At 38.2% G+C, this 24,200-nt stretch overlaps 1 protein-coding gene across 4 annotated transcripts in view; it reads right to left on the bottom strand.

Annotated features, from left to right (window-relative positions):
* The window catches only part of kalrna (kalirin RhoGEF kinase a), a 167,302-nt gene that overhangs the window by 41,015 nt on the left and 102,087 nt on the right, over positions 1-24,200 (bottom strand). For 3 of the 4 annotated variants that reach the window (XM_077537456.1, XM_077537457.1, XM_077537458.1), the window contains exons 38-40: positions 23,767-23,869; positions 5,383-5,461; positions 5,119-5,286 (exon numbers count right to left, since the gene is read on the bottom strand). In XM_077537456.1, coding sequence (XP_077393582.1) covers positions 5,119-5,286; positions 5,383-5,461; positions 23,767-23,869 — 350 coding nt within the window. Of the gene's footprint in view, positions 1-5,118; positions 5,287-5,382; positions 5,462-15,953; positions 16,060-23,766; positions 23,870-24,200 lie in introns of those variants that run through there. The other variant, XM_077537460.1, reaches the window with a different exon arrangement.

The following is a 24,200-nucleotide window of genomic DNA, read 5'->3' as shown; positions in this document are numbered from 1 at the left end:
TCATTATGTATTGATTGTTATTTTACTTTCCTCGATTACTCAGTGAATCCGACAACAACTTCTATCTTCTTTATCTTTCATGACTTTAGGGGCAAAGATCCACTACTTTCAAGCCACAGCTGCAGTTCGGCGGCTACGTTACCAGGTCAAGCCAAAAGATAAGCATTAAATCAGCGCTGCATTTAGTTTTGGTGGCTGTACAGATTTGTGTTAGAAAGCAGCATTAGTTTTTGATAAGCGACAAATTATGATAATTCTCAGACTATTTTGAAAGAAAATTTAATTAATCACTGGACAATTAGGTCAATGTTCCCCATAGGGACATATTCTACCATTTAATTTATTTTTTTTTTCCTTCTGCACATGGCTTGCGCACCACATCTGCACTCACCACTGTACTATTACGAAGTCTGTAACACTACCTGGGAAACGTTACAGCCATTGGGCAATATGATGTTTCACCTCCAAGTGGCGCTAGATGTACAACAGCTTCCAAATGGCAGAGGAGGAAGGTGCTCCAATTTGTGCAAGAATGCAAGCGTGGTCAGATTTGACAGAGAGCGGCCAGATTTCAGGGTTGCTCCATCTAGAATGTGGAACTAGCAGCGGAATGGGCATGCTTCCTGACTTAAGCACACAGGAGAATCAAGGTGATGACAGTTAATGAAAAATAATGAAATAATTCAAACTAAAATTGAAAAACATTGTTCATTGAAGAAATAAAAAAAAAAAAAAAAACGAGAGCACTAAAAAAAAGAAGAAAAAAAAAGAGATAGAAATAACTGCAACATTTTATTTACGTTTATAGGATAACTAGAAATGGCTATAAAATCTCTATAAAATCACCATTTATTTTTAAATGTATTTATTTCGGTATTAAAATTTGGTGGTACAGAAGTAGTGTCAAGCAATCCTTCTGGAATTGTAGTTTACTTTATTACACAATACTTATGTGAAATTTGTTTGTAATCTTAAACTCAACAAATACTCCATTATATTAAAAAGTAAATCTAACACTAAAACTAGTAGAAACTAAACCATTTTCAAATAAATAAATAAATAAATAAATAAATACCCACTCTTAAAACTAAATACAACTAATTGGATTAAAAAAAAAAAAAAAAAAAAAAAAAAAAAAGAGTTAATAATAATTGTGATGAAAAATCCAAAACAATTATAATTGGGCAGAACATGCCCTATGGTGAGGGCAAACTGTCCTGTGCCAGAGATAGAGAGGACATCGTTTGTGAGGGAAGAAAAAGAAATTTATGACAGAGTGGAAATGCTACGAAATTAATTTTCATCTTTAAAAAAAGCAAAGCCGTTTTTAAACTGCGTAAAGTGGAGAATCTTGGGTATGTCTGCTTGCATGGCAGACTAAACCATGTTGCAATGTCCCAAAACTAACAACAGAGGTCAGTATAGGAAAGATAAGATTACCTGGAAGTTACCTGGAGTTATTTAAAAACAAAACAACGAAACAGAAAGGCAAGGTTGCACTCACACACACTCACTATAAGGGCAAAAATATTGGGACAGGGCTATTACAAGTTATCGTGGACAACTATATGCTTGTAACTTTGTGGGAACCATGTGGGTAAGTTCTTTTTCTATTCCCAGTATACAAAAAAAAAAGTTTCAGAAAGAGTCAGAGTCACTTTGAATTTTTTTTTTTGTAATTTTAAACTTTTTTTTGTTCAGTGTGTACCTAATACGCCTTCATAATGTCACACAGTAATATATTTACACATTCTATTACTTTGTACTTTGTAATTGATTAGTGATACTCTATTACATAGTAATATATTGACACATGCACTGGCTTGCCGAGCACATGACAGTAAGCATAATCTTGGAGTTGACACAAGCCAGGTATTCGTTTGCTTGAGGTGTGAAACTGTGTTGATATGAAGATTAATTCCGGGTAAACATGTTGAACAGACCTGAGGACTTCACAAACACGAAACGTTTTATCATTTGTATCTTTCGCTGTGGTTAATTTTGCTTTACACTTGCGTGACAAGGAAGAAATTTGAAAAATAAGATGAGCATCTGAAAAGTGACTCACCTTTGGCACACAAAATTTAATTTAAAAACACTTTTTATTGATTTTGTATTTTAATATTAAGAATTATTCAGAACTAATTATTTTTTAAACAAGTTTAAACAGTTCCAAGTGTTAGAATTGCTGAACTATGTTTGTGTTTAACAGTGTTTAACTTAATTTTTACACTTCTATGCAGGTAATGTTAAAAATGACATCTGCACTGTGAATGACTTTGTTTCTCGTTATAATTTTCTTCTTGTGTGAATAATGCTCTTTTTTTTTTAACACATGTACATTTTTACATACATACAGTTGTATACAATGTAACAGCAAACCAAATTTCTTTTGACTGTCATTCAAGTTGAGCTTGAAGGTTATGTTGTTGTACAGTATTTTAATTGATTAAAAGTGTTTGGATTATGTGTATGAAATATTAAAATGATCTCAAGTATTACCAAAAACATTGCATCTATCATTAATTAAAATTTTATGACAGCAGTAGTAAAACCCTGAAGCAGATTAATTCCATTATTTATTACCTCTGTGAGAAAAAAAAATGGACTCTTGAAGTTATTAAACTGCTATAAAATATTAAATTCATATTTGTCAAGTTTGACTCTAATTTAGTGCTGGGGAAAAAGTCGACCAAGTCAGTTGGTCGACCACAAAAATTAGTTGACGCAAAAATGCATGCGTCAAAGCTAATTTAATCAATTTAAAAAACATATTTGCGGTATCTGAAGTTTGCCGGAAGGCCCGGAACCAATATTTCGTGTTTCCGCAAGGACACTTATTGTTGACGTACTCCGACCAGTATTCACCACTACTAACTAAGATGCTTCTTAGGGTTTGTTTGTGTTCTCTTTAGACTGAAAAGGGAGAATATTAACATCACTACATGTCTTATGTTTGTAACAAAACAATCCGTGTCAAAATCACAAAATAAATAAAAGGGCTCTAATGAATTTATTGGCGCCAGACACACGTAAGATGGCGGCCCTACGTGTGTCAGCAACAGGAAGGAGGTATGGACTATGTTAAACATAGAGCCCCACTCCTCCAAGTTGCGTGCAGGTGATGTCATCCAGCATTTGCCATATGGAATATTATACTACGGTTTTCCACCACCAAATGTGCAAAAACCAAGCCAAATTGATCCACTTGGCCACAATGCACTTAACAATAGACGCAAGGGAGTTTGTAAACACGGAAGCTGGCGGTAGAAACGAACACACTTGGCGACGTTTATGGCTTTGAATGGGATGGAACCAACAAAAAAAACATCAGGGTGACAGCAAGGGATCCTGGAGCATAAAGTAAGTTATTTTAAAAACCTTTCTGTGAGTGTGCGGTACCGTTCGTATGCTGCAACAATGGCCATTTTAGGCTAGGTCAACTCAATATGTTTGAATGAGACAAGCGAATATGTCAGGATTAGTAAACGTATAATGAAGATAAAGCACTATTTAAGTGCACTCCATTAATATTTTGATCAAGTTAGATTTGTCATATGTTGGACTATGAAGTGAGTTTCAGGAAAAGTACAATAAGTAAGTGATTCGAGTTTATTCAAGGCTAATGCTAACCGCGATTGTTAATCGTTTAGTATTGGCCAATTTTGTTGGTGTTTGTATAATATGTGCGTATGTGTACAGAAGATCAGGAATAACCAGTATTTATATCCACTAAATTTAACACACGTTCAACCTTAGTTGGGGGCGGGAAAATTAGTCGATTAATCGACGGAATAATCGATAGGCGACTCGATTTTTAAAAAGGTCGTTAGTGGCACCACTACTCTAATTGTAAATGTAACAGAGTCACATGATCTCAACGCATAAAACAAATTTTAGTGCTTATTGTTTAGAGTTAAACCCCCCTCCATCGCCGGGTCTGGGTGTGAAGTCCCACTATTTTGCTATTTTTTTATTTTATTTTTTGTGTAGTTTAGAACTATTGTTTTGTTCATTTTTATGCTGATCTTGGGCATAATTACACAGTCTGCCAATAGATGGCCACACACTATTATGTTTGTCACTGCAATTTTGAAAGAAGAATTAAAATGAGACGTATTGTATTAACCTCTGCTTTTTTTTTTCTCTCTTTTTTTTTTTTTTTTTTTTTTTTGCTGGAGATCTGTGAAACATCAAATCCTCTCTAAATGTTCTTTTTATGCCTACCGAAAGTGGCTGTATGTGTATCTTTGGACATGATTATTGTGCATGTTGTGAGATTAAGCGAAGTTTGAAGAATCGAGACTTGTTTACTGTAAACACAGAGGGATCTGTACGCTGTACAATATTATTGTGTTATCCACTACTCATTATATTGTATGTGTTTAAATGTGATTGGATTATTTTAAAAGTGTGAGCTAAATGTTTTTAATGTAAACTTGAAACAATGTGAGTGTGAAACGTTAAATCTGCCATTGGGAATGACTGGGGAATTTTAGGGTACAGAATCCGAAACTGTGGGTAAGGCATGAATTTTTGGAATCAATAAAATGGACCTTAGCATGGCATGAACATTTGGAACATGTTGAAATGTTGTAATGATGAAAATCTGCCGAATTATGTGCATGGAGTAAGGTGTGAAGAATCAAGTGGAAAATGGGGTAAGGTGTGAAAAATCAAGTAGGGAATGGACCTAATAATCATCCCTAAAGTGAAATGAATGAATTAAGTGTTTTGAATATCACTTTAAAATGTTGTAAATGTGTAACGTTCAATCTACAATTGGGAATCAATGGGGAAAATTAGGGTAAAAGATCATGCATGCTCCACCAATGCCCAGATTAGCACAAAGAGACCTGACTTGACACTGAAACAAGTGGCCCGCTTCTAGCACAGCCCAAACTCCAGCTCAAACTCCAAGAAAACTGAAAAAACAAAGAGTTTATACGTGCACACGCACTCGTACGTGCACCATCCACAAGCTTGACAAAGAGGTTGCAGTTACACTTTAAGCCAGAGGCGGCAGTTGCGAGTAAAAAAGTGACAAACTCTACAATGTAACTGTTTTATAAAGAAATACCCGGGGGTATTTAAATAGGCTATTTCACTTCTGCCTACCTTTCCCTGAGTTGAAGAAGCAGTCCATTTCCACACTAGAGCGCGAGTGGGACACACACAGTGCGGAACTGGGGACCAGACCTTCCTGAGGCGGGCTGCGGTCGGTGGTCCGAACCAGACACCAGCCGGGCCTCTCGCTGGGCCTCTCCAGCAGTTCCACTGTCTGGCCTGCAGCGAGAGAGACAGGGACACGATGTCATCAGAAAATATGTCACAGAAAACACACGATCACAAGTTGACGAGGCCGCGGGCAAAGACGCTTACCGGTGCTGACGGATATCTCACTGCTACATCCTGCCGTGAAGTCCTGAAGGATCACCGTCAACTCGCAACCACCAGAGAGCTGTACACATAAACATGGGTTGGACTATTGTACTCATTTGAAACTGAGCCACCATTTAATTTCAGCAGATTTTTCCAACTTTTCACTACATTTTTACGTATATGTTGTAATAGTGACTTTCTCAATTTTGTGATTGGCTGCAATAGCTTCCAATTCTGCAGCATGTATACTGTGGCACTACCTCTTGCTTTGCATTTCTAACATTTTATGACCCAGAAGTTGAGATAAATTTGCAACAACTACCGATGTTTGTGCGGTCTAAGTGTTACCTTAAGGCCTTAAGGCCCTAAGTCATGATTAGCATCAATGTTGACACAGGAAATGAGTCCTCCGTGTTCAAGCCACAAGCCAAACAAGCATGTGATTCTTGAAAATAAGAAAAGAAAAAGCCTTGCAGTGGCTTGAAGAGTCACATATGGTGCACACAGCTAGCATGATGCAAAGCTAACATTTACTTTCCTGAGACATTCTGAAAACACAGTAAATGATGAAAATCATTTGCTTCTCCTTTAAAGATGTCAGGTTGAGTGTGTGTATGCGTGCTGGTTAATGTGCGCAAGCAAGCGCTCTTTATCAGGCTTAAGGTCGCATAGCAACAGCCAGCCTGGCTACTCCACAGCTGCGCGTTACTTTATACCTGACAACAGCGAGACAAAAGCAGGTGTCTTGACTGACTGAAGCAACCTCAGCACAATATGCTCAGTCTTGAACGCTAATTTTCAAATTACGATGGTGCATTGACTTACGGGTGTAACAATTTTGAATCAATGTACCAGCGAGACGTCGAGCGAACTGGAGGAGAGCGACAGTTGGCGATGCACTTTCAGCTAGATAAACAGTCAAACATGACTGAAATGAAAACTCTCACAAGGAGTAGACCAGTCATTCTCAACACTTTCATACTTAAAAAAAAAAATACATAAATAAAATACGGAGAGCTTCAAGCACCACCATAATGAGCAACATTAAAATCAATTAATGTAGCAGCTTTATGAAAATAATAATAATACTGCAAGTCATTCTAATATTATGCAGTTTGAAAATTACTACTGTGTTATGTTTTCAGTTCGGTGGTGTTGGGTTTTGTTTAGTTATTGGGTGCTTGTCATCCTTTGTCCGGTTTGTCTCCCCGAGTCTCGTTATTGTTAACCATGTCCACCTGCGTGTCTCTTCCCTTCCCAGTGTGTATCTACCAATCAGCTTCCCCTGCCACTTGTGTCTTGCCCAGCTGTGTCTAGTCATTGTCAAGTAATGTGTGTCGCCTGTTTTCAGTTCAGTTCTTGTGGGTTCATTGTTGTTGTTGAGTTTTCCTCTAGTCGTGCTGCCAGTTTTTGTTCAGGAGTTTCCCCCATGTTTTGTATTGCTCTTTTTGTATAGTTCCTTTTTTGCTCCTTGTTTTTGTTTAATTAAATCTTTTGGACTGCACCTCTGCCTCCACGCCCTGTTTTCCCTGCACCTGGGTCCACCACCACACCTCAGTTCATAAGATACTGTGCCTAAGTATAGGAAAAAGTTAAATACAATGGAACTGTACTTGAGCAAAAAAATTAATAAAAAAAAAAAAAAAAAAAAAAAAAAAAAGGAACTGTACTTGAGCAGTGATTACTTCAAGTACCATTAGAGTGAGAATCGCTCACGTAGATGTGAAAATTGACTCAAAGCTCCTGATTTCACTCACTAGTCCACACGAGAGGGTGGCATGGAAGTGGATTTTCACTCCCATCCCACTCCCATCACAAAAATCCCCTCCCGTCCCGTCCTGAACAATAGTGAAAAAAAAAAAACAAGCAAACAAACAAAAAACAAAACAAAACAATCCTGTCCTGTCTCACTCCCGGTGAAAACGTCTTCCGTCGCATCCCGCTTCCATTCAGAATTACTTCCACTTCCGTACCGCTCCCATTATGGAGGTCAACTGCATCATTAAAACAAACAAAAAAAAATTACTCATTTATTGACTGGTTTGTTGCCCCCTTTCTCCTCCAAATGGCCTCACAAGTATGTATCTGTCCAAGGGTTTTCCCCGAACGGATATTGAATTAATTCCACTCCCGTCTCCTCCCGTGAAGTTTTTATCCTGTCCCGTCCCAATCCCGTTAGTGTTGTGTCGTTCACAACCATTTCGTTCAAAAAGAACGAATCTTTTCAGTGAACGTGAGTGAACGGGTCACTTCTTGAAGTGATTCGTTCTTTTCTCAGTTCATTTGAGATCAGCCACGCTTATGCCGTCCATCTTCGAAACGCCACTACTTCCGTGCTGGCGGGGGGGACAAGCTTTCATTGTCATGTGTTTCTCCAAGCTAACGGCTAATGTGGTGTCAATCCACGTACTGGGGCTGGGGACAAGCGCATGAAAACAAACTAGAGCGAGTGACAGTCGGTGAACTAATCTTTTGAATGGTTCCTTTAAAAGAACTGATTCTAGTGATTCAGTTCACCTTAAAGAACTACCATCACTAAATCCTGCCATTATTGGTAAAGTTCACTCCCATTCTGCGGAAAAACATGTCAGGCTCTAGGAACACCAACACATGACTGACTATACTACAGAAGGGTTGTCTCTGACATGTGTGACTCTTAATTACACTTTAAAACCCGTTTTCCACTGAGTAGCGAAAATTGCCACAATATCATCATTGTCATGTTACTATATTAAAAGCAGCACATCTGTTAAAAAGGCCCGGTTGTTTTCCACTTGTGCAGTTCTAGCACCCTCTGGTGGTTATTTTATTTGTGGGGTTTAATTTTAATTGGGCATCTTTTGGCCACCTATATTTAAAGGAACACAATTCGACCTTCCTTTTCCTTCATTCTGTGAGACAGTGTGTATAGACATTAAAAGGGCAAATACAATGTCATCTGATTCCCTGAAAAAAACGTTTTAAGTATTAAAATAATGACTTACCCTGTATGCGATATTGGACATTTTTTCATCGCTGTGACGTATTGCGTGCGTAAACGCGGCACTGTTCACTTTTCAAGACATTTACCGTCGAAGTGACTGGCAAACAACCCGGCTGTGCACTGTACAGTGGTGTGCAATCGGTCAATTTCAGTGCTATATACAAAAAACATGACAGATTGTCCTCAAATTTATGAGTACATCATAGTCTGAAAATATTAGAACAAAACTCGCAACATTTTTTATTCTACTCATGTCATAACGTTGGCTCTCCTCCTTGCATCGTAGATGCAAAACACGATGTCACTTTATGTCCAAGAACGGATTGTCACCAAAATTCATGATGACGTATACACGTGATAATCATAGTCTGAATGAAACTATTTTGGATAATATTAACGGCTGAAGTGTTATTATGCATATGCTTCCACCATTAAGGGTATAGTCCGACAGATTTATTTTGGCCTTTCCAGAATGTTTCTGCGCGGAGACTCAACATTTTACCACCAGCCAAGTTGCGAAGGCAAGCGGCATAGGAAAATATCGCTGTGCGAACTCCGTCTCCTGATTGGTTGACTGGTTTCACAGTTGTTTCTGCTTGGCTGCTGTCCTCAGCTTCCTTGAGCGTCAGTTTTGAATGTTGTGTTTACAAACGGCAAGAGAAATCCGTCGGACCATACCTTTAATATTATCCAAAAGATTGAGATCTGCAAAGGGCTGAACAATTAATCAAATTCAAATTGACTTTAGGTGGAAAAAACAAGCAGTCAGTTGGTAGGGTTTACACGTACTGTATGTACATTTTATGCATTTATTATTTATATAGTGTCTCAATAAGTTCAGCACTTGAGTGCAATCCACATATTTACATAGCATTGTTTCATTCAACATGAAAAGTTGAAGTGATTAGGCCACAGATTTGTTTACATTACTGTTGGAGTTTAATTTATGGCTTTGTAACTATACACCACACTTGTTTGTAAGAGTTTTGTGAAGAGAAGGCTTCAAAGACTGCAATTCAAATTCTTTTGTCAAGAACTTTAAGTGAAGTATAAAAACTGTCTTTCATATAAATTCATGGTTCATTTGCTTTTATTTTAGCACAAGCCAAACCTATAAGACCAACACATATACAGTATATGTATAATAAATCTGATCATTTATTGTAATAGAGGTTCATGTGTTTGTTGCATTAAAAAAAAAAATGCATAGGAAGCAGGACCTTGAAAAAAATAATCACATATTAAATCTCAATTGTAGTATTGGGGGGTTACAATTAGATTATTTGTCATAATTGTACAGTCTTAATTAACATGCAACAATTATCTTACTGCATCTCTTTTTTTTCCAGCCTCAAGTCTGATCAAACACTCGTGTTTGTTGTCGGTGGGCGTTCCTTGTTGTTATCTGTCTTGTGATTGCACACAACAGGAAACACACGTGCGCGCGCCACCGGCTTGTGAGGGTCATATGCTTCGAGGGTGCAGCGTGACAACAGCACAGTGAATGAAATTGCTCGCCGCACAATCACACTTTTGATTTTACTTATTGTGCTTGTGGCTTTGTGCACAGTAAAGCCTTTGAATTACCGCCACACATGCTCGTGTTATTGCCTGATATATTGCATTTGCTGCAAAATGAGTTTTTGTTTATCAGCAAAAGCAGCAAGCATATGAATGAATGACTGTGCTCTTCGTGATGCACTGAAGGGGGATTTCCAAAACGCTTGGGATGGTCTGGTTTAGCAGCGCCAACCATGACGTGCTTTTCCCACTATAACCTCAGAGAGCGGGACAGCCCATGTTATCCATCGCCACAGCCGCCATTAGACAGTCACGAGACCAGACGTGGTGGGGCATGAATCCCATTTGCACCCCTCAAGTATCACTTTACTGCTGACATAGCAAGTCTTTCACTTTGTAAGGGTTTTAGTGTGAGAGGGAAAAAAAAGCATGATAGAGGCTAAGTTAGCCCAGCAGCAACCATAATGTGTGACAGGAAGGAAGCAGCAACTCTCTGATTTGCAATCCTTATTCATTCAGTGCTAATAGGCAATGTTTACTAAAAAAAAAAAAAAAATAAAAAAAAAAAAATAAAAACATCTTTTATCTTCAGGTAAAAAATACTGACTTTTTCGCAAAACCAAGTTCCAATGTATGACATTGACAGTTCAGATATTATGCATTGCTATGTTATCTGTATTGTTTTTTGTGAAATAATTGCCTTTTCCTCAACTGGCCATGGTCTATGTGATGTTCCCAGGAGGGACTTCCTTCAAGCTTCTGATGTAACGATATCCAAACATCACGATACGATATTATCACGATATGAAGGTCACGGTACGATAATTATCACGATATTGTGGGGGCCTTGGCGATATTTAAAAAAGATCACGATATTGTAAAAAAGAGAGCTCATACTAAAAAAAGCACAATATTGTGCTTTTGTACATAACAGCAATGCATATAAACCACCTACAATCTCTAATATTATTGAGGCACTTACTTGCTAATGCAAGCACACATTGATTGCTTCACAAGCAAATTAGGTTCCCCTTCATCTGACAGTTAGCATAGATTTTAAACATAGAAGGCCAAAACATCCCAAATGAAAATTAAATTGCACTAATAAACTAGCCACTAGACTCTAGTTTATAGCACCCTCTAGTGACTAGGGGGTGCTAGAAATGCACAAATGGACATCAACCTGACTTTTTTTTTTTTTAACAAATGTGTTCCTTTTAAATATTGTGAACATGACGACGACGATATCACGATATTGTCCTTATCGTGACATCCCTAATGGACTTTGGAAGCCAAAGCAGATTTGGCAGAATAAAAGTCCTACAACTGATACATCAGCAGATTAATCAAAAACTGTATATTACGAAAAACTATTAAAAAAAATCTGTGACCCGGAGCAGCATAAGCCTGCTAAAAATTACAGTGTTTTACAATACTGCATCCTTTAGTATTTGTTTAACTTTCCAACAGAGAGAAAAATTGTCTAAAAGGGGCCGATTTCTTGTAATCTTTGAACAACATATTTGTCTTATGTTGTAATGTATGGGGGGGGGGAATAATCAGAAAAAAGAAAAGACAAAAAGAGCCACCGATTAAATTGGTCAGCCGAATTAATCGGCTGGGCCATAAAGCTCTATATCAGCAGTGTCCAAACTACGGCCCGGGGGCCATTTGTGGCCCGCCGTCCATTTTTCAATGTCCCGTGATTATGCTAAAAATGGCATTTGGCTCAGTTAAAATAAATTAATAAAAACAAAAACGTTTGGAGATGATCAAAGTAAGAAGGGAGGGTGTCGAAAAACACAGGTGCCATTAAACGTTATTTTAGTTAACGAAAACTAACGAAAAAAATAAAATTTAAAAAACAATTTCGTTACCGAAATCAAATAAAAATGAAAATGCTTTTTAAAAAACGAAAACTAACAAACTATATTTTATGTTTACAAAACTAACTAAAACTATGATTATAGCAAACATGTCCTTCGTTTTAGTCTTTGGTAATTAATTTTATGCATGAGCCTTTGGGGATGATTTCAAATGTGATTTTTAGTCATTTATTTTGATATAACCCAGAATAATGATGATTGAAAGTATGTCACACAGAAGTGATGTCATCTAGCAGCAGCCAATAGAAAAGCATCTTCAAATGACGTTGCTCCCATGGTGTTTTTTGAATATTGCGCACAAGTAATACACATTTAAAAAAAAAAAAAAAAAAAAAAACTAATACTGAAACTAAACTAAAATTAAGCACTTATTAAAGAACAATAACAAATAAAAGTGTTAAATCTGTCATCATTTTTAGTCTAAAAACTAACCCTAGCCCTGGGCAGGATTGACTCGAAACCCAACCCCCTACCAAACCCCCCGTCAGTGATCTACAACTTTCAAGTCTTCTTGCAACTCAGTTGTCATTTGTGTCAGTCATGTCAACACCTTCCATGAAAGTGCCAAAAGTTCAAGAACCCCCCAAAAAAGTTGCTTGATTGACAGAAAAGAGTCATTGAGGTCAGTTATGACACATGACATTTCAACAATCAGCCTTTCCAACTCACTCAAATTGTACGGATGGAAAATGTGCAACAAAAAAAGAAAACAAAAAGAAAATCAGTGTGACCAAAATTGGCTGTATGTTGCAACTCCAACGTAACCGCAACAGAAGAAAACTAAAATGGGGCTTGAGAAACCACAGAGGCAACAATGGCTAGAAAACAGCTCAGGAAGTCTGTTTTGTCTGGACTGACAACACATTTACATCAACTTCTTCTACAGTTGCGTGAGCCATATCTCAATTTAGGGCTGTGCAAATATTTTTTGCCACCTTTAGATTTGACAGTTTTCAATATCAGCTTGTCTATGGTAAACTTAATAATGTTTAGCGTATGTATGCATGAAAATAATGGGTACCTTGACTTCATCCATCCAATTTTTTAATAAAGCAAAACAGCACTGTATTGTATAAACCATAATAAAAGAAAATGTAAATTGAAAGTCACAACAATACTCGTATACTATGTGGTCTTTACGGGGCGTGGCCTAGTGAGTGATGTGAGGAACATGGCTGGTTATTCTGCTTGTCCACATTTGAAGTTGCATTATCATGTATGAGAAAGTTTTATTGATTGATTGATTGATTGATTGTGAGTGTTTTCATTTTGCATTGTGAAGAGAGCGTTTGATTGTAACGATCAATAAATGTCTCAAAGTGTACCAGCAACGGTGGTGGTGGTGGTGTTTTCTTCCATTTCACTCATGTAGCAGCATATCTGAAACTCATATGTTGTGGCACAGTTGGGATGTAACGATCCAAACATCACGCTACGACATTATCACTAGAGGTGGGAATCTTGGGGCACCTCACGATTCGATTGCGATTACGATTCAGAGGCTACGATTCGATTATAAAACGATTATTGATTTCCCCCCCAGGCAGCAGAAAAAAAACAATGTATTTTGGTGCTTTTAATGTTTCGTACATTAGTTACAAAAACAGTACAAAAGTCCTCTCAGGCCTAAATAAACTACTATTTCAGTATCAAGTTAACAGTTCAAAACAGTAAATAAACTCAAGTCCTCATTCTGTAACAGCAGCTTTTAAGTATATTCAGTCTTCAACAGAATAAAACATAGCATTGAGCAAAAATACATTATTTTTATCCACTCAAAAGTGCACTGAGGTATAAATGAAAGACAATGTGAACTACTACTTCAATACAAATGCCTAAAAAAAAAGTGCTTTCCTGCTTTTTAAGTTGTGTAAAGATTAACATGTAAACATTAAAGTTTCTCAGAGGTACAAAAAAAAAAAACCCTCAAGCGCTTTTCTGCTTTTTAACTTGTGTAAACATGAACGTGTAAACATTAACAAATTCCCCTGGGTTACACATATATATATATATATAAAAAAAAATAAAAAAAAAATAAAAAAACTCAAGTCCTTTTGCATCCGAACCTCAACAGTATGCAAGACAGGTCAAGTGTGCTTAGCTACTGAGAAAATGCCATGTTTCTTGTATAAGAACAGGAGTTGATCCACATGCTCAGATGAAAGTGTGCTGCGCTGTACAGTAATGCAGACAATTTTCCACAACGGAGTAAGGCTGCAAACCCATCGCAATGAATCCTGCGATGGCTTTCGTAATTTGTTTTGCCTTTTGCGACGTGGGTGGCAGTTTACGCAAAGTGTCCTCGATGGTTTTCTGGTTGCTACTAGTAATAATGGCCGGCTTTCTCACTCCTTCTGTCGGGTGGAATCGTGCTGTGTGGCTTCTCATATTTGTTGTATTGCCAAAGTATTTACTTTTGGCGCGGCAAATCTTGCATATGACGTAGCTTTTGTCCAATTCGTTCCCCCCATCAACGTTGTAGAATCCAAAATAATTCCACACGTCTGCTTTTAAATTTTGCGGAGCAGGTCTGATCTCACGAAGAGGTGGGTTGGTCAGCTCAGCCATGCTTGTTGTTGTTTTGAATCTCGAGGCGTAAGTTGTGGATGTGTACTCTCGGTCCGTCCCAAAAGCGTCCCGAAGACCGCGCGCGCTACTGCGTTTCAGTTCCGCGTACTTTTCGCTCCGGTTCACCTTTAGTTTCGCTTCCCTTGAGATATTTATATAATCGGAATTTGGACGTTTGTGAATCGTTCTCGATTGTTCCACGGCCGAATCGTGAATAATCTAAGAATCGGAAATTTTGCACACCTCTAATTATCACGATATGAAGGTGATGATACGACAATTATCACGATATTGTGTGTTGCCGATATTTAAAAAAGATCACAATATTGTAAAAAAAAAAAAAAAAAAAGAGCTAATACAAAAAAAAAAATCACAATATTGTGCTTTTGTACATAACAGCAATGCATATAAACCACCTATAATTTATAATAACAATATTGAGGCACTTACTTGCCTCAATATTGTTATTGCACACATTGATCGCTTCACAAGCAAATTACGTTCCCCTTCATCTGACAGCATAGATCTTAAACATAGAAGTCAAAACATCCCTAATGAAAATTAAATTCCACTAAAAAAGTAGCCAGTAGAGGGTGCTAGAACTGCACAAATGGAAATCAACCTGACTTTTTAAACAGATGTGTTCCTTTTAAATATTGTGAACATGACGACGATGATATTGTGGCAGTTTTAATATTAGATATCACGATATTGCCCTTTATCGTTACATCCCTAAGCAACAGTAACAGACTTGTCTGAGTATGTGACTTGCAATTAGCAATTGTTAGCCGGCATATACTGTACATTGAGATTTTGTTAGGTCATCGTTTATATTTCAAAATACCAGTGAAAATGTACAGTACATTTCTAAATATACTAAACCTGCACACACAAGTACACAAGTAGAGTAGCTCCACCTTTATCTTGAAGTTTCTGATATTTGACTATTTAGTGTCAAAAAGACGAGTTGAATAAATGGCCAAGCCCGATGCAAAAGCTGCTCAGATTTCACTCAAGCCGTCTTGCAGCGGCCGTGGCTAATGGCCCGCTTCCTGTCTCCGCGCCTGTCCTGCCAGGCGCGTGCACACACGCCCTGTTTAACCATTAATCTCCCCCCTCAATCACACACACGCATGCATGACGCCGCCCCACCAGCCGAGCACTTTTACGACGCGCTAAGTGAATGTCAACACGCCGCCGTGATCCACGTTTGCCTACGCAATCAATGATTTCACATTTTCTTTTCAAATTCATGTCAAATTCTCCCCCTGGCAGCACTTTTTAACACACCAAGGCTCAACTTGAATTTATTTTTTATTTTTGCTGTAAATAAAGAAAAACAACTTCCACACAGCGTATCTACCAGATAGAAATTAGTTTTTGATGATTCAACACTAAAAGTAGTATTAAAATATGATCAGAAAAGTGATTTAACCATTTCAATTGTCTTTTTGCTACAAACTACTCCAAGTTAGATTTCCAAATAAATCCCATATTCATTCATTCATTTATCAATAACTTTTTGTAACTTCCGGCACAAGAAGTGCAATGCAGATAAAGAGCAACATCACAACCCGCAGTTGAGTCGAAGTTGCACCAGCGCACGTACTCACTCTGCTGCTCTCTTTGAACAGTTTGAATCTCATCCACTTCGGCATGTCCAGCTCTCCTCGTCGTTTCTCGTCTTCTACGACCAGCGAGCACTTTTGGCCTCGCAAACACGCCCTCATGCTCGCTCGCTCGCTCACTCACTCCCTCGCTCACTTGATGAACAAACAGCTGGAGTGTGTGTGGCGGGAACAGCGCTCCGCTGCTGCTCAGTGTGTGTGCGTGTGTGTAACAGTCATCCGTCCAACAGATGGTTGCTGTGCCACACTGAATGCATTTGATACATGAGAACACGTGCGAGCCATTTCAAGGAAGAGCAAATTGGACAAAACATTAACTCGACTGGTCACACTTTTACTTCCTAGCACTTCCTTGCAATTTACACGCTTACAGATGAAATTATGGAATATTTAACGTCAGACAATGTGGCCCTTCATCTAGTCAAAGCAAGAACGCTATTGACCAGAAATGGTAAAAGAGATGATATGCAGAGATGGGAAGTAACAAAGTACTTAAGACTACTTTTTACTTTTATCTGTTCCATTTTTAACATGATTATCTGTACTTTTTACTCGATACATTAAAAACAAAGTCGGTACTTTTGGTTTTAAGTGCATGAAAACGATTAAAATACTTGACCTGGAAGAAAAAGCAGTGTCAATGTCTCCTGGCTCCACCAATCATATGAAGCGTTACACATGGTTCCGTACATCCCAGCCTCTGATTGGCTCCGCATCACATGACATTCAACTGGCTCGATTAACACAACCCATAAATATGAGGGGTAATACTAGTGATGGGACTCTTGGCTCTTTCAGGGGAGCCGTTCATTCGGGAGCCGGTCACGTAAAAGAACCGTTCAAAAGACTGGCTTTTTTATGTTTTTTTTTTGTTTTTTTTTTGAAAATAGCATTTGTAAGGGGGATGAAGGGCTCTCGATAAAGACTCGGTTCCCATCGTTCACGTTGAAGAGCCGTTCAAAAGACTCGATTCGTTCGTGACCGACATCACTAGGTAATACGCACCGCCACCATAGAGGATAATTTGAACTTATTAGCAAGTCAGAGTGTCGATTGGCCAATGTATACCAATTTTTGCTCCATTCGCCAATAGCTTTCAAATTGACGAAGGAGGAAACATCTAGTAAAAATACTTCTTACGTTTACTCATCAAGTAGATTTTAGAGCCTGTAGTTTTTTTTTTTTTTTACTTTTACTTGAGTAATCATTTGAGTGAGCACTTTTACCAAAGTTATTTTTTATACATAAGTAGCTGTACTTTTACTCAAGTCGAGAACATCAGTACTTCTGTACCATCTGTAATCATAAGCCATATCGGGTTATGTATATGCATCAATGTATGGATTTGGATTTTTTTTCCTAAAGGGCCTTGCTTAAAGTGATACTTTAACTATTTAGCAATTTTTGGCAGTCAAACATGAATAGTTTGCCTATAATAAATTTGATATTTTCATTATTTATCATGAACAATTAGTACCTTTAAAAAGACATTTTGCAACTTGCTGTCGACTGAAAATGACATCACAAGGGCTCAGGTAACCAATCACAGATCAGCTTGTGAATGTCACATGACCAAACCTAGAAAACAAGTGAGCTGTGATTGGTTACCCGAGCCCTTGTGATGTCATTTTCAGTCGACAGCAAGTTGCAAAATGTGTTTTTAAAGGTACTAGGGATGTAACGATATCCAAATGTCACGATACGATATTTTCACGATATGAAGCTCACGATACGATAATTATCAGAATATTGTGGGGGAGGTTGACGGGTTGACGATATTTAAAAAAGGTCACAATATTGTAAAAAACATGAGGTCATACTAAAAAAAAAAGCACAATATTGTGCTTTTGTCCATAACGTCATTATATTATTATCAATGTTATTGTTTTATTATTATGTTGTTATTATTATTATTATTATTATTATTATTATTATGTTATGTTGTTAATGCACGCACACATTGAGTTCCTCCGCATATTGACTTGCTTCACAGGCATATTATGTTCCCCTTCATCTGATAATTAGTGTAGATTTTAAACATAGAAGGGCCAAAACATCCCTAATCAAATTAAATTGCACTAAAACACTAGCCACCAGAGGGTGCTAGAACTTCACACATGGAAATCAACCTGACTTTAACAGATGTGTTGCATTTAAATATCGTGAACTTGACGACGACGATATTGTGGCAATTTTAATATCACGATATCACGCTTATCGTTACATCCCTAAAAGGTACTAATTGTACGTAAACAATAATGAAAGTATCAAATTAATTATAGACAGACTATTAACTTTTTGTTGCTATAATGGGCTAAATAAGTGAAGTATCCCTTTAAGTTTATGTCAAAAATGAATACGTCACTAAATGTGTACCTGCTAAATCAGGCGAGGTGTGTAAACGTGGATGGCAATTAAAGTGTTAATGTGGAACAGTGTTTTATTCGAGTGTTTTCACTGTTATTGACTCAGTCTCCCCTCAAACAAAGAGAAAAAAACAGGGTTGTAAAAAAAAAATAATTCCTACAAACTCCAGAAACAGTAGCCTCCCACCCTGCACACGCACGCGCATGCACAGTGGAACATATGACTATGCGAGTGTTATACGGCTATCATTCAGTCTGGAGTCTTTTCATGGGAGTGAGTTGCGGTGCTCCGGCCGTGATATTTTAAAAACACTTTACATAACACCATCAACAGATTTGAGTTTTGCCTCTGACAAAGCCTCACTGTACACTCTGTTTTAGGGGATTACACAATAATATATGACTCTTAAACCTAAATGATTCTAGATTTAATTGTCAGCCTTTCTTGACTGTAAAAGACAGTTAAATATACAACATTATGTAGCGTGATAAAATGAGGCACACATGCTGCTTTGCACGAGACGTGGCCCAAGATAACCTCGTCTAACAAGTTGCTTAAATGAATAAAATGTTATTGGATCTGAACTTGTTTTTTTCCACTCCCTTTTGATGCTTTTAGGAAAACAGCAGAGAAGGATCCAAAACATTAAAAGAAAAAAAATTAGTCACAACTTTCCTAATGACCGTAAAATGGCCCATCACAATTCCAAGAAAGATGCTCACGTTGTCAGAAAGCAGACGAACACACAGAACACGACATCATTAACGCATGTCACTCTCACACAAGCATGTGCAACCTCACACCCTCAAAACATTCAACCCACAGTCATAATAATAATAAATTTGTTTTACCACCCCACCCTTAAATTTAGGTCATACTACTACACTACTACACTGTCAGTGACCAAAAAAGGGCATATATTCTGTTTGCGCCTAAGTCAATTTGTTATGCGCCTTTCTTAGGCACTTTCCATACCAGTATTGGCCGCCCTTTTGTGGCCATTTTATGACCAGGAAATAGAAATTAGAAGAATAGACATTTGCCACTAATTTCATTAAATTTGAAGGAAAAATGCTAGACTGAGAGATATATAGTAGAGATTGTCATGGTTGGTGGTGCGTGGATGTGATGGATGGACACATTACAGGGAGTTAGACAGGAGGGGCAATGTGAAGAACTTCCATCCATCCATTTATTTGACCGCTTATTCCTCACAAGGGTCATGGGGGTGCTGGAGCCTATCTCAGCTGGCTTCAGGCAGCAAGCGGGGTACACCCTCACAAGCACCTAGGGACAATTCGGAGCGTCCAATTAACCTGCCATGCATGTCTTTGGAATGTGGGAGGAGACCGGAGTACCCGGAGGAGACGCACGCAGGCATGGGGAAAACATGCAAACTCCACCCAGGAAGGCCGGAGCCTGGACTAGAACCAGAGTCCTCAGAACTGGGAGGCGGATGTGCTAACCAGTCAGCCACCGTTACGCCCTGTGAGGAACTTTATTTCCATAAAACAAGTCAAAGACGGGATGGGACGTGAGAGAATTGGTCGCCAAGACCTGACTGGACAAGGGGAAGCGGGTTGCCATGATGGGACAGAAAGAGAGATGACTGGTCGCCATGACCAGACTGAATGAGAGAGGACAGGTCGCCATAACTGGACTGAGATGAGGAAGACTTGGTGACATGGGCGATTGAACGTGATGAAGACGAGGAAGACTTGATGGTGACGAAGACAAGGGTGAACTTGACGGAGACGAGGAAGACTTGATGGTGATGTGGGCAAATGGACGTGACAAAGACGAGGAGGAACTTGACAGAGACCAAAAATGCAGTTCTTCCATAACTACAACTTGACTTGACTTGACTGACAGCACGACAGTGACGGCAACAACATGAAACGACATGACAAGGCTCCGAAACGGACTAAACAAACACCACTGACTAAATATACCAACACTAACTCGTACGTTCCGACACAAAAACTTCGTTCGCAACATGCTGATCTTTTGGTGATTCCAAGAGCCAAAAACAAGTCCGCAGGTTCAAGAGCGTTTTCGATCCAGGCCCAGGCTCTAGTTCTCTAGAATGCCCTACCCTTGATGGTCAGAGCTACTACCTCTGTAGAAATGTTTAAATCACGTCTTAACACACATGTTGTGTGCCTGGTGATTGCCGCTGCTTTCTTTCCCTCCCATCTCCGCGGCTTGGAGAGGGAGTTAGGTGTCAATGACCGTTTTGGATCCTATTTTACTGGTTCTGCGCTGGTTGGTCGAGATGAGATCCGGGGCGGACCATTACCTTGATGTCGCTGCCATGGAGATAGCTGCCCCGATCGACAGGGCTGGTTTTGGATGATGACCCACTTCCGTGATGACGTCTTCTTGCAGTGCTTCAACTTCCTCAATGGACTTTTGCACTGTTCTAGTTACTAATGTTTAGTATCATAAACTATGTAAATTGTTGCCCATTGCAACCTGGTCATCCTAGAAGGGGGATTACCACATCTCCGGCCCATTCTCAAGGTTTCTTTTTTTTTTTTTCCCCTGATGTTTTTTTTTTTTTTTTTTTTAGTTTTTCCTTGCCCTTTTGTGGTTTGATCAGGGGATGTTGTTGCTTGTCAACTGCGGGCATGTGAAGCGCTTTGAGACTTTTGTGTAATTAAGGGCTATAAAAATAAACTTGACATTACTTAACGAGACACACCTGGGAAACCCAATAGGCTGAGGGCACCGATACTGGGAAGGGAAGACACGCAGGTGGACGAGGTTAACGATAATGAGACAAGGAGAGATCTCAAGACAAAACACTACAGTAACACCTAAAACTAAACAAAACCCAACTACACTGAACCAAAACATGACAGGGATGAGCCGAACATCCGTACAACATGAGTATCTGGTACGGAAAATGTATATCTTCTGGATACGAACATAACCCGGATATAATTCCTTAGTATATGGTGACGTGATTGGCCAGTTGCTCCACCCATTTCCACCTCCCAGACACTACACCACAGGCAGACTCTCAGCAGTGCCTGCTTGTTGCTTACTGCTTAAAGCTTCGTCGACGTAAGGTTTCATCTCTCCGCAATTTTCTGCAGCTCAACCGTATTTCGATTCATATATATATGTCAAAGTTACTTTGTGAATTTGTTTTGTTACGTTCGCTAAACTCTGTTCGTGATGCGCCAGTAACTCTCACTGGCTGCCTCGGTGCACATTAAGAGAAAAGCTATGTTGCATATGACAACTCTTGTTCATGCATACTTAGTAGTTCATCATTATTTCCTACTGCATGTGCTGTATTCAGCAGTACTACATATTATTTTCAAATGTTTTTTTCTGAGTTTATTAAAAACTTGTTCTGTAAATAGTTCCTTTATTATTGTGATAAATACACACATATATACATATATATATATATATATATATATATATATATATATATATATATATATATATATATATATATATATATATATATATATATATATATATATATATATTTTTTTTTTTTTTTTTTTTCATACAGATACATTTTCTGAGTTTATTAAAAAAATAAAAATAAATAAAATCGTTCTTACCTTTGTGATCAAAAGCACTGATTTGAATCTGCATGAGGCTGTTTTGGCAATAGTTTCAAATTAACAACAAAAATTATTGCAACTTTGATCAATCTATATCAATTTCACACTTTAATTTACCATTTATTTTAAGTGTGAAATTGGGAGGGGATACTACCGAATCGATGTAAGCCCCACTTATTTCTGATCAAACCACGCCCACTTCCGGTTTCAGTCATACTCCGTATTTATGGAAAATAAACAATGCTAAACACAAATACAACCTCACAAATATTGTTATAAAAATACCCAAAACATTGAACCCACAAATGCTCCGAATGTGAAACAATAATCGTCTATTCGATCAGATTCCCCACCCCAATGAATTCAGCAGAAATGTGTATTTAAAAACTAGAACGGTCCCAGGCATAAAAAAAAAAAAAAAAAAAGATTCCCCCACAAAAACGCAAAAACAGGAGAGAGGAAAAGATGCGGCAACAACACGCGTCACAAAATGTGCGTGCGTGCATGTGTGCGTGCGTGTTTACAGCGTTGACATTTAAGGGCCAAGCAGTGCGTGGGCGTGGGGTTGCTCAGAAAAGGCCACACTGTGTACTACTACAGAAGTTGGCCATGGTTCACATCAGCGTAAGTGTGATCGTGTGTGTGCGTGTGCACGTGCACGCGCATTAGTGAAATAGTACACAGATGACAATAAAGCAATTAATACATATTTTGAATAACATAGTACATAGATGACAATAAACTAAAATGTATTTTGAATAACATACTTCATAATCATTGTTTATAATTGGGGACTTAATTGTTGCCGTTCTCTTAATCCAAATGAACACACGTTTGACTTTTAATGTGAAAAATAAGCAATATCATATTAAAAATATTGACTGTATATGACATATATGAACTGTGAAAGCTAGGGCTGAACAATTTTGAAAAATAATCTTAAACTTTCACTTGCAGTTTTTCAAGCATTCATTACGACAACGTCACAAAATTCTGCCGAACAAGTGTGGCATAAACTTAAGACAGTAAGTCATAAGTCAGGTTACACGAGTAATGCAATGAAATATGTGGCTTAACACCTCAACTTTTCTTGTACAGGACGCAAAAACGTAGAGAGTGAAAAACTGCCACGCTCAAGTCCACGAATTAATAGCGCCAACAATTGTATTGATCTTATTTCACAAGAGATAAACATGTGAAAAATATTGAAAGAAATATGCAGTCACGGCAAATTACACTGATGGAGGCGATGGTGTCGAGGTCTGTCGGGAGCACCGTATGAATTAAAGTGAGAAACGGTGCACAGTTGTATAACATTTGTATGTGCATGGAGTTGGACAGTTTTCTGACGTAAATCAATCATTATACACCTCTTTAAATATGTAGAATTATGCCCTGAAGATATATCACCATACACTCTTAATTGAAACCAAATTATACAAAATTATGTTTTTCAGAGAGCTAAAGCTGATGATTTTGAGGAGGAAATGCATATTTCTTATATTTCTCATATTCTAATTTCTCATATTTCTGCATCGTTTATAGTTTGATTAAAATGCGCATAATGCACCTGTCAGAATATTTGCACTTTTGATTTTAATATATTATTTGCTCTTTTCCAAGTTATGTGAACTTGTTGTTCAATGATATACAGTAGATAAGTATTAAAAAATGTAACTCTCTAGCCATTTTGTTCAGTGAGTTTTTTGTTTTTTTTTCCTATGGGTGGTGATTTTGTTAATGAAAAAAAATGTGCGGTGGCTCAAAAAAGGTTGAGAAACACTAGTATAGTGGATCGGGAGTGACGCAGCTTATGAGTCAAATGTATGAACTTGCTTCCTTACCTTGTCACTGTCCACGGTGTTCTGCGAGGTTCTGGATGCGATGGATATGGTGTCCGGTTGGCTACTGCCGTCTCCTTGACTGTCTCCGTCTTCACCTCCATCCCTAATCACAGACACACATATGCATAAATAAGAAGTAGCTTACGTAACAATCTGAAACTCCATGTGAAGGAATGCGAGCGAGTTCATCACCAAGCTGAAAGACCAAATTGTCATGTTTCGGTTCGTGGGGGGGTGGGTGGTTTTTGGTTTAGTTTTTGGGTGTTTATGTCGTCTGTTGTCTTGTTTGTCTCCCCTTGTCTCGTCTTAGTTAACTTCGTCCACCTGTGTGTGTAGGTCTCCCCTCCCCGTATGTGTTGTTAATTAGTGCCCTCTGCCTGCTGTGTTTCCCAGGTGTGTCTTGTTAGTGTCTCGTTAGTATTGTATTTGTTGGT

Source organism: Festucalex cinctus, chromosome 11 (assembly GCF_051991245.1).
Source record: "Festucalex cinctus isolate MCC-2025b chromosome 11, RoL_Fcin_1.0, whole genome shotgun sequence".
Lineage (NCBI taxonomy): Eukaryota > Metazoa > Chordata > Actinopteri > Syngnathiformes > Syngnathidae > Festucalex > Festucalex cinctus.
The sequence above is the reverse complement of the archived record's forward strand: the minus strand, read 5'-3'. Positions and strand labels throughout refer to the sequence as shown.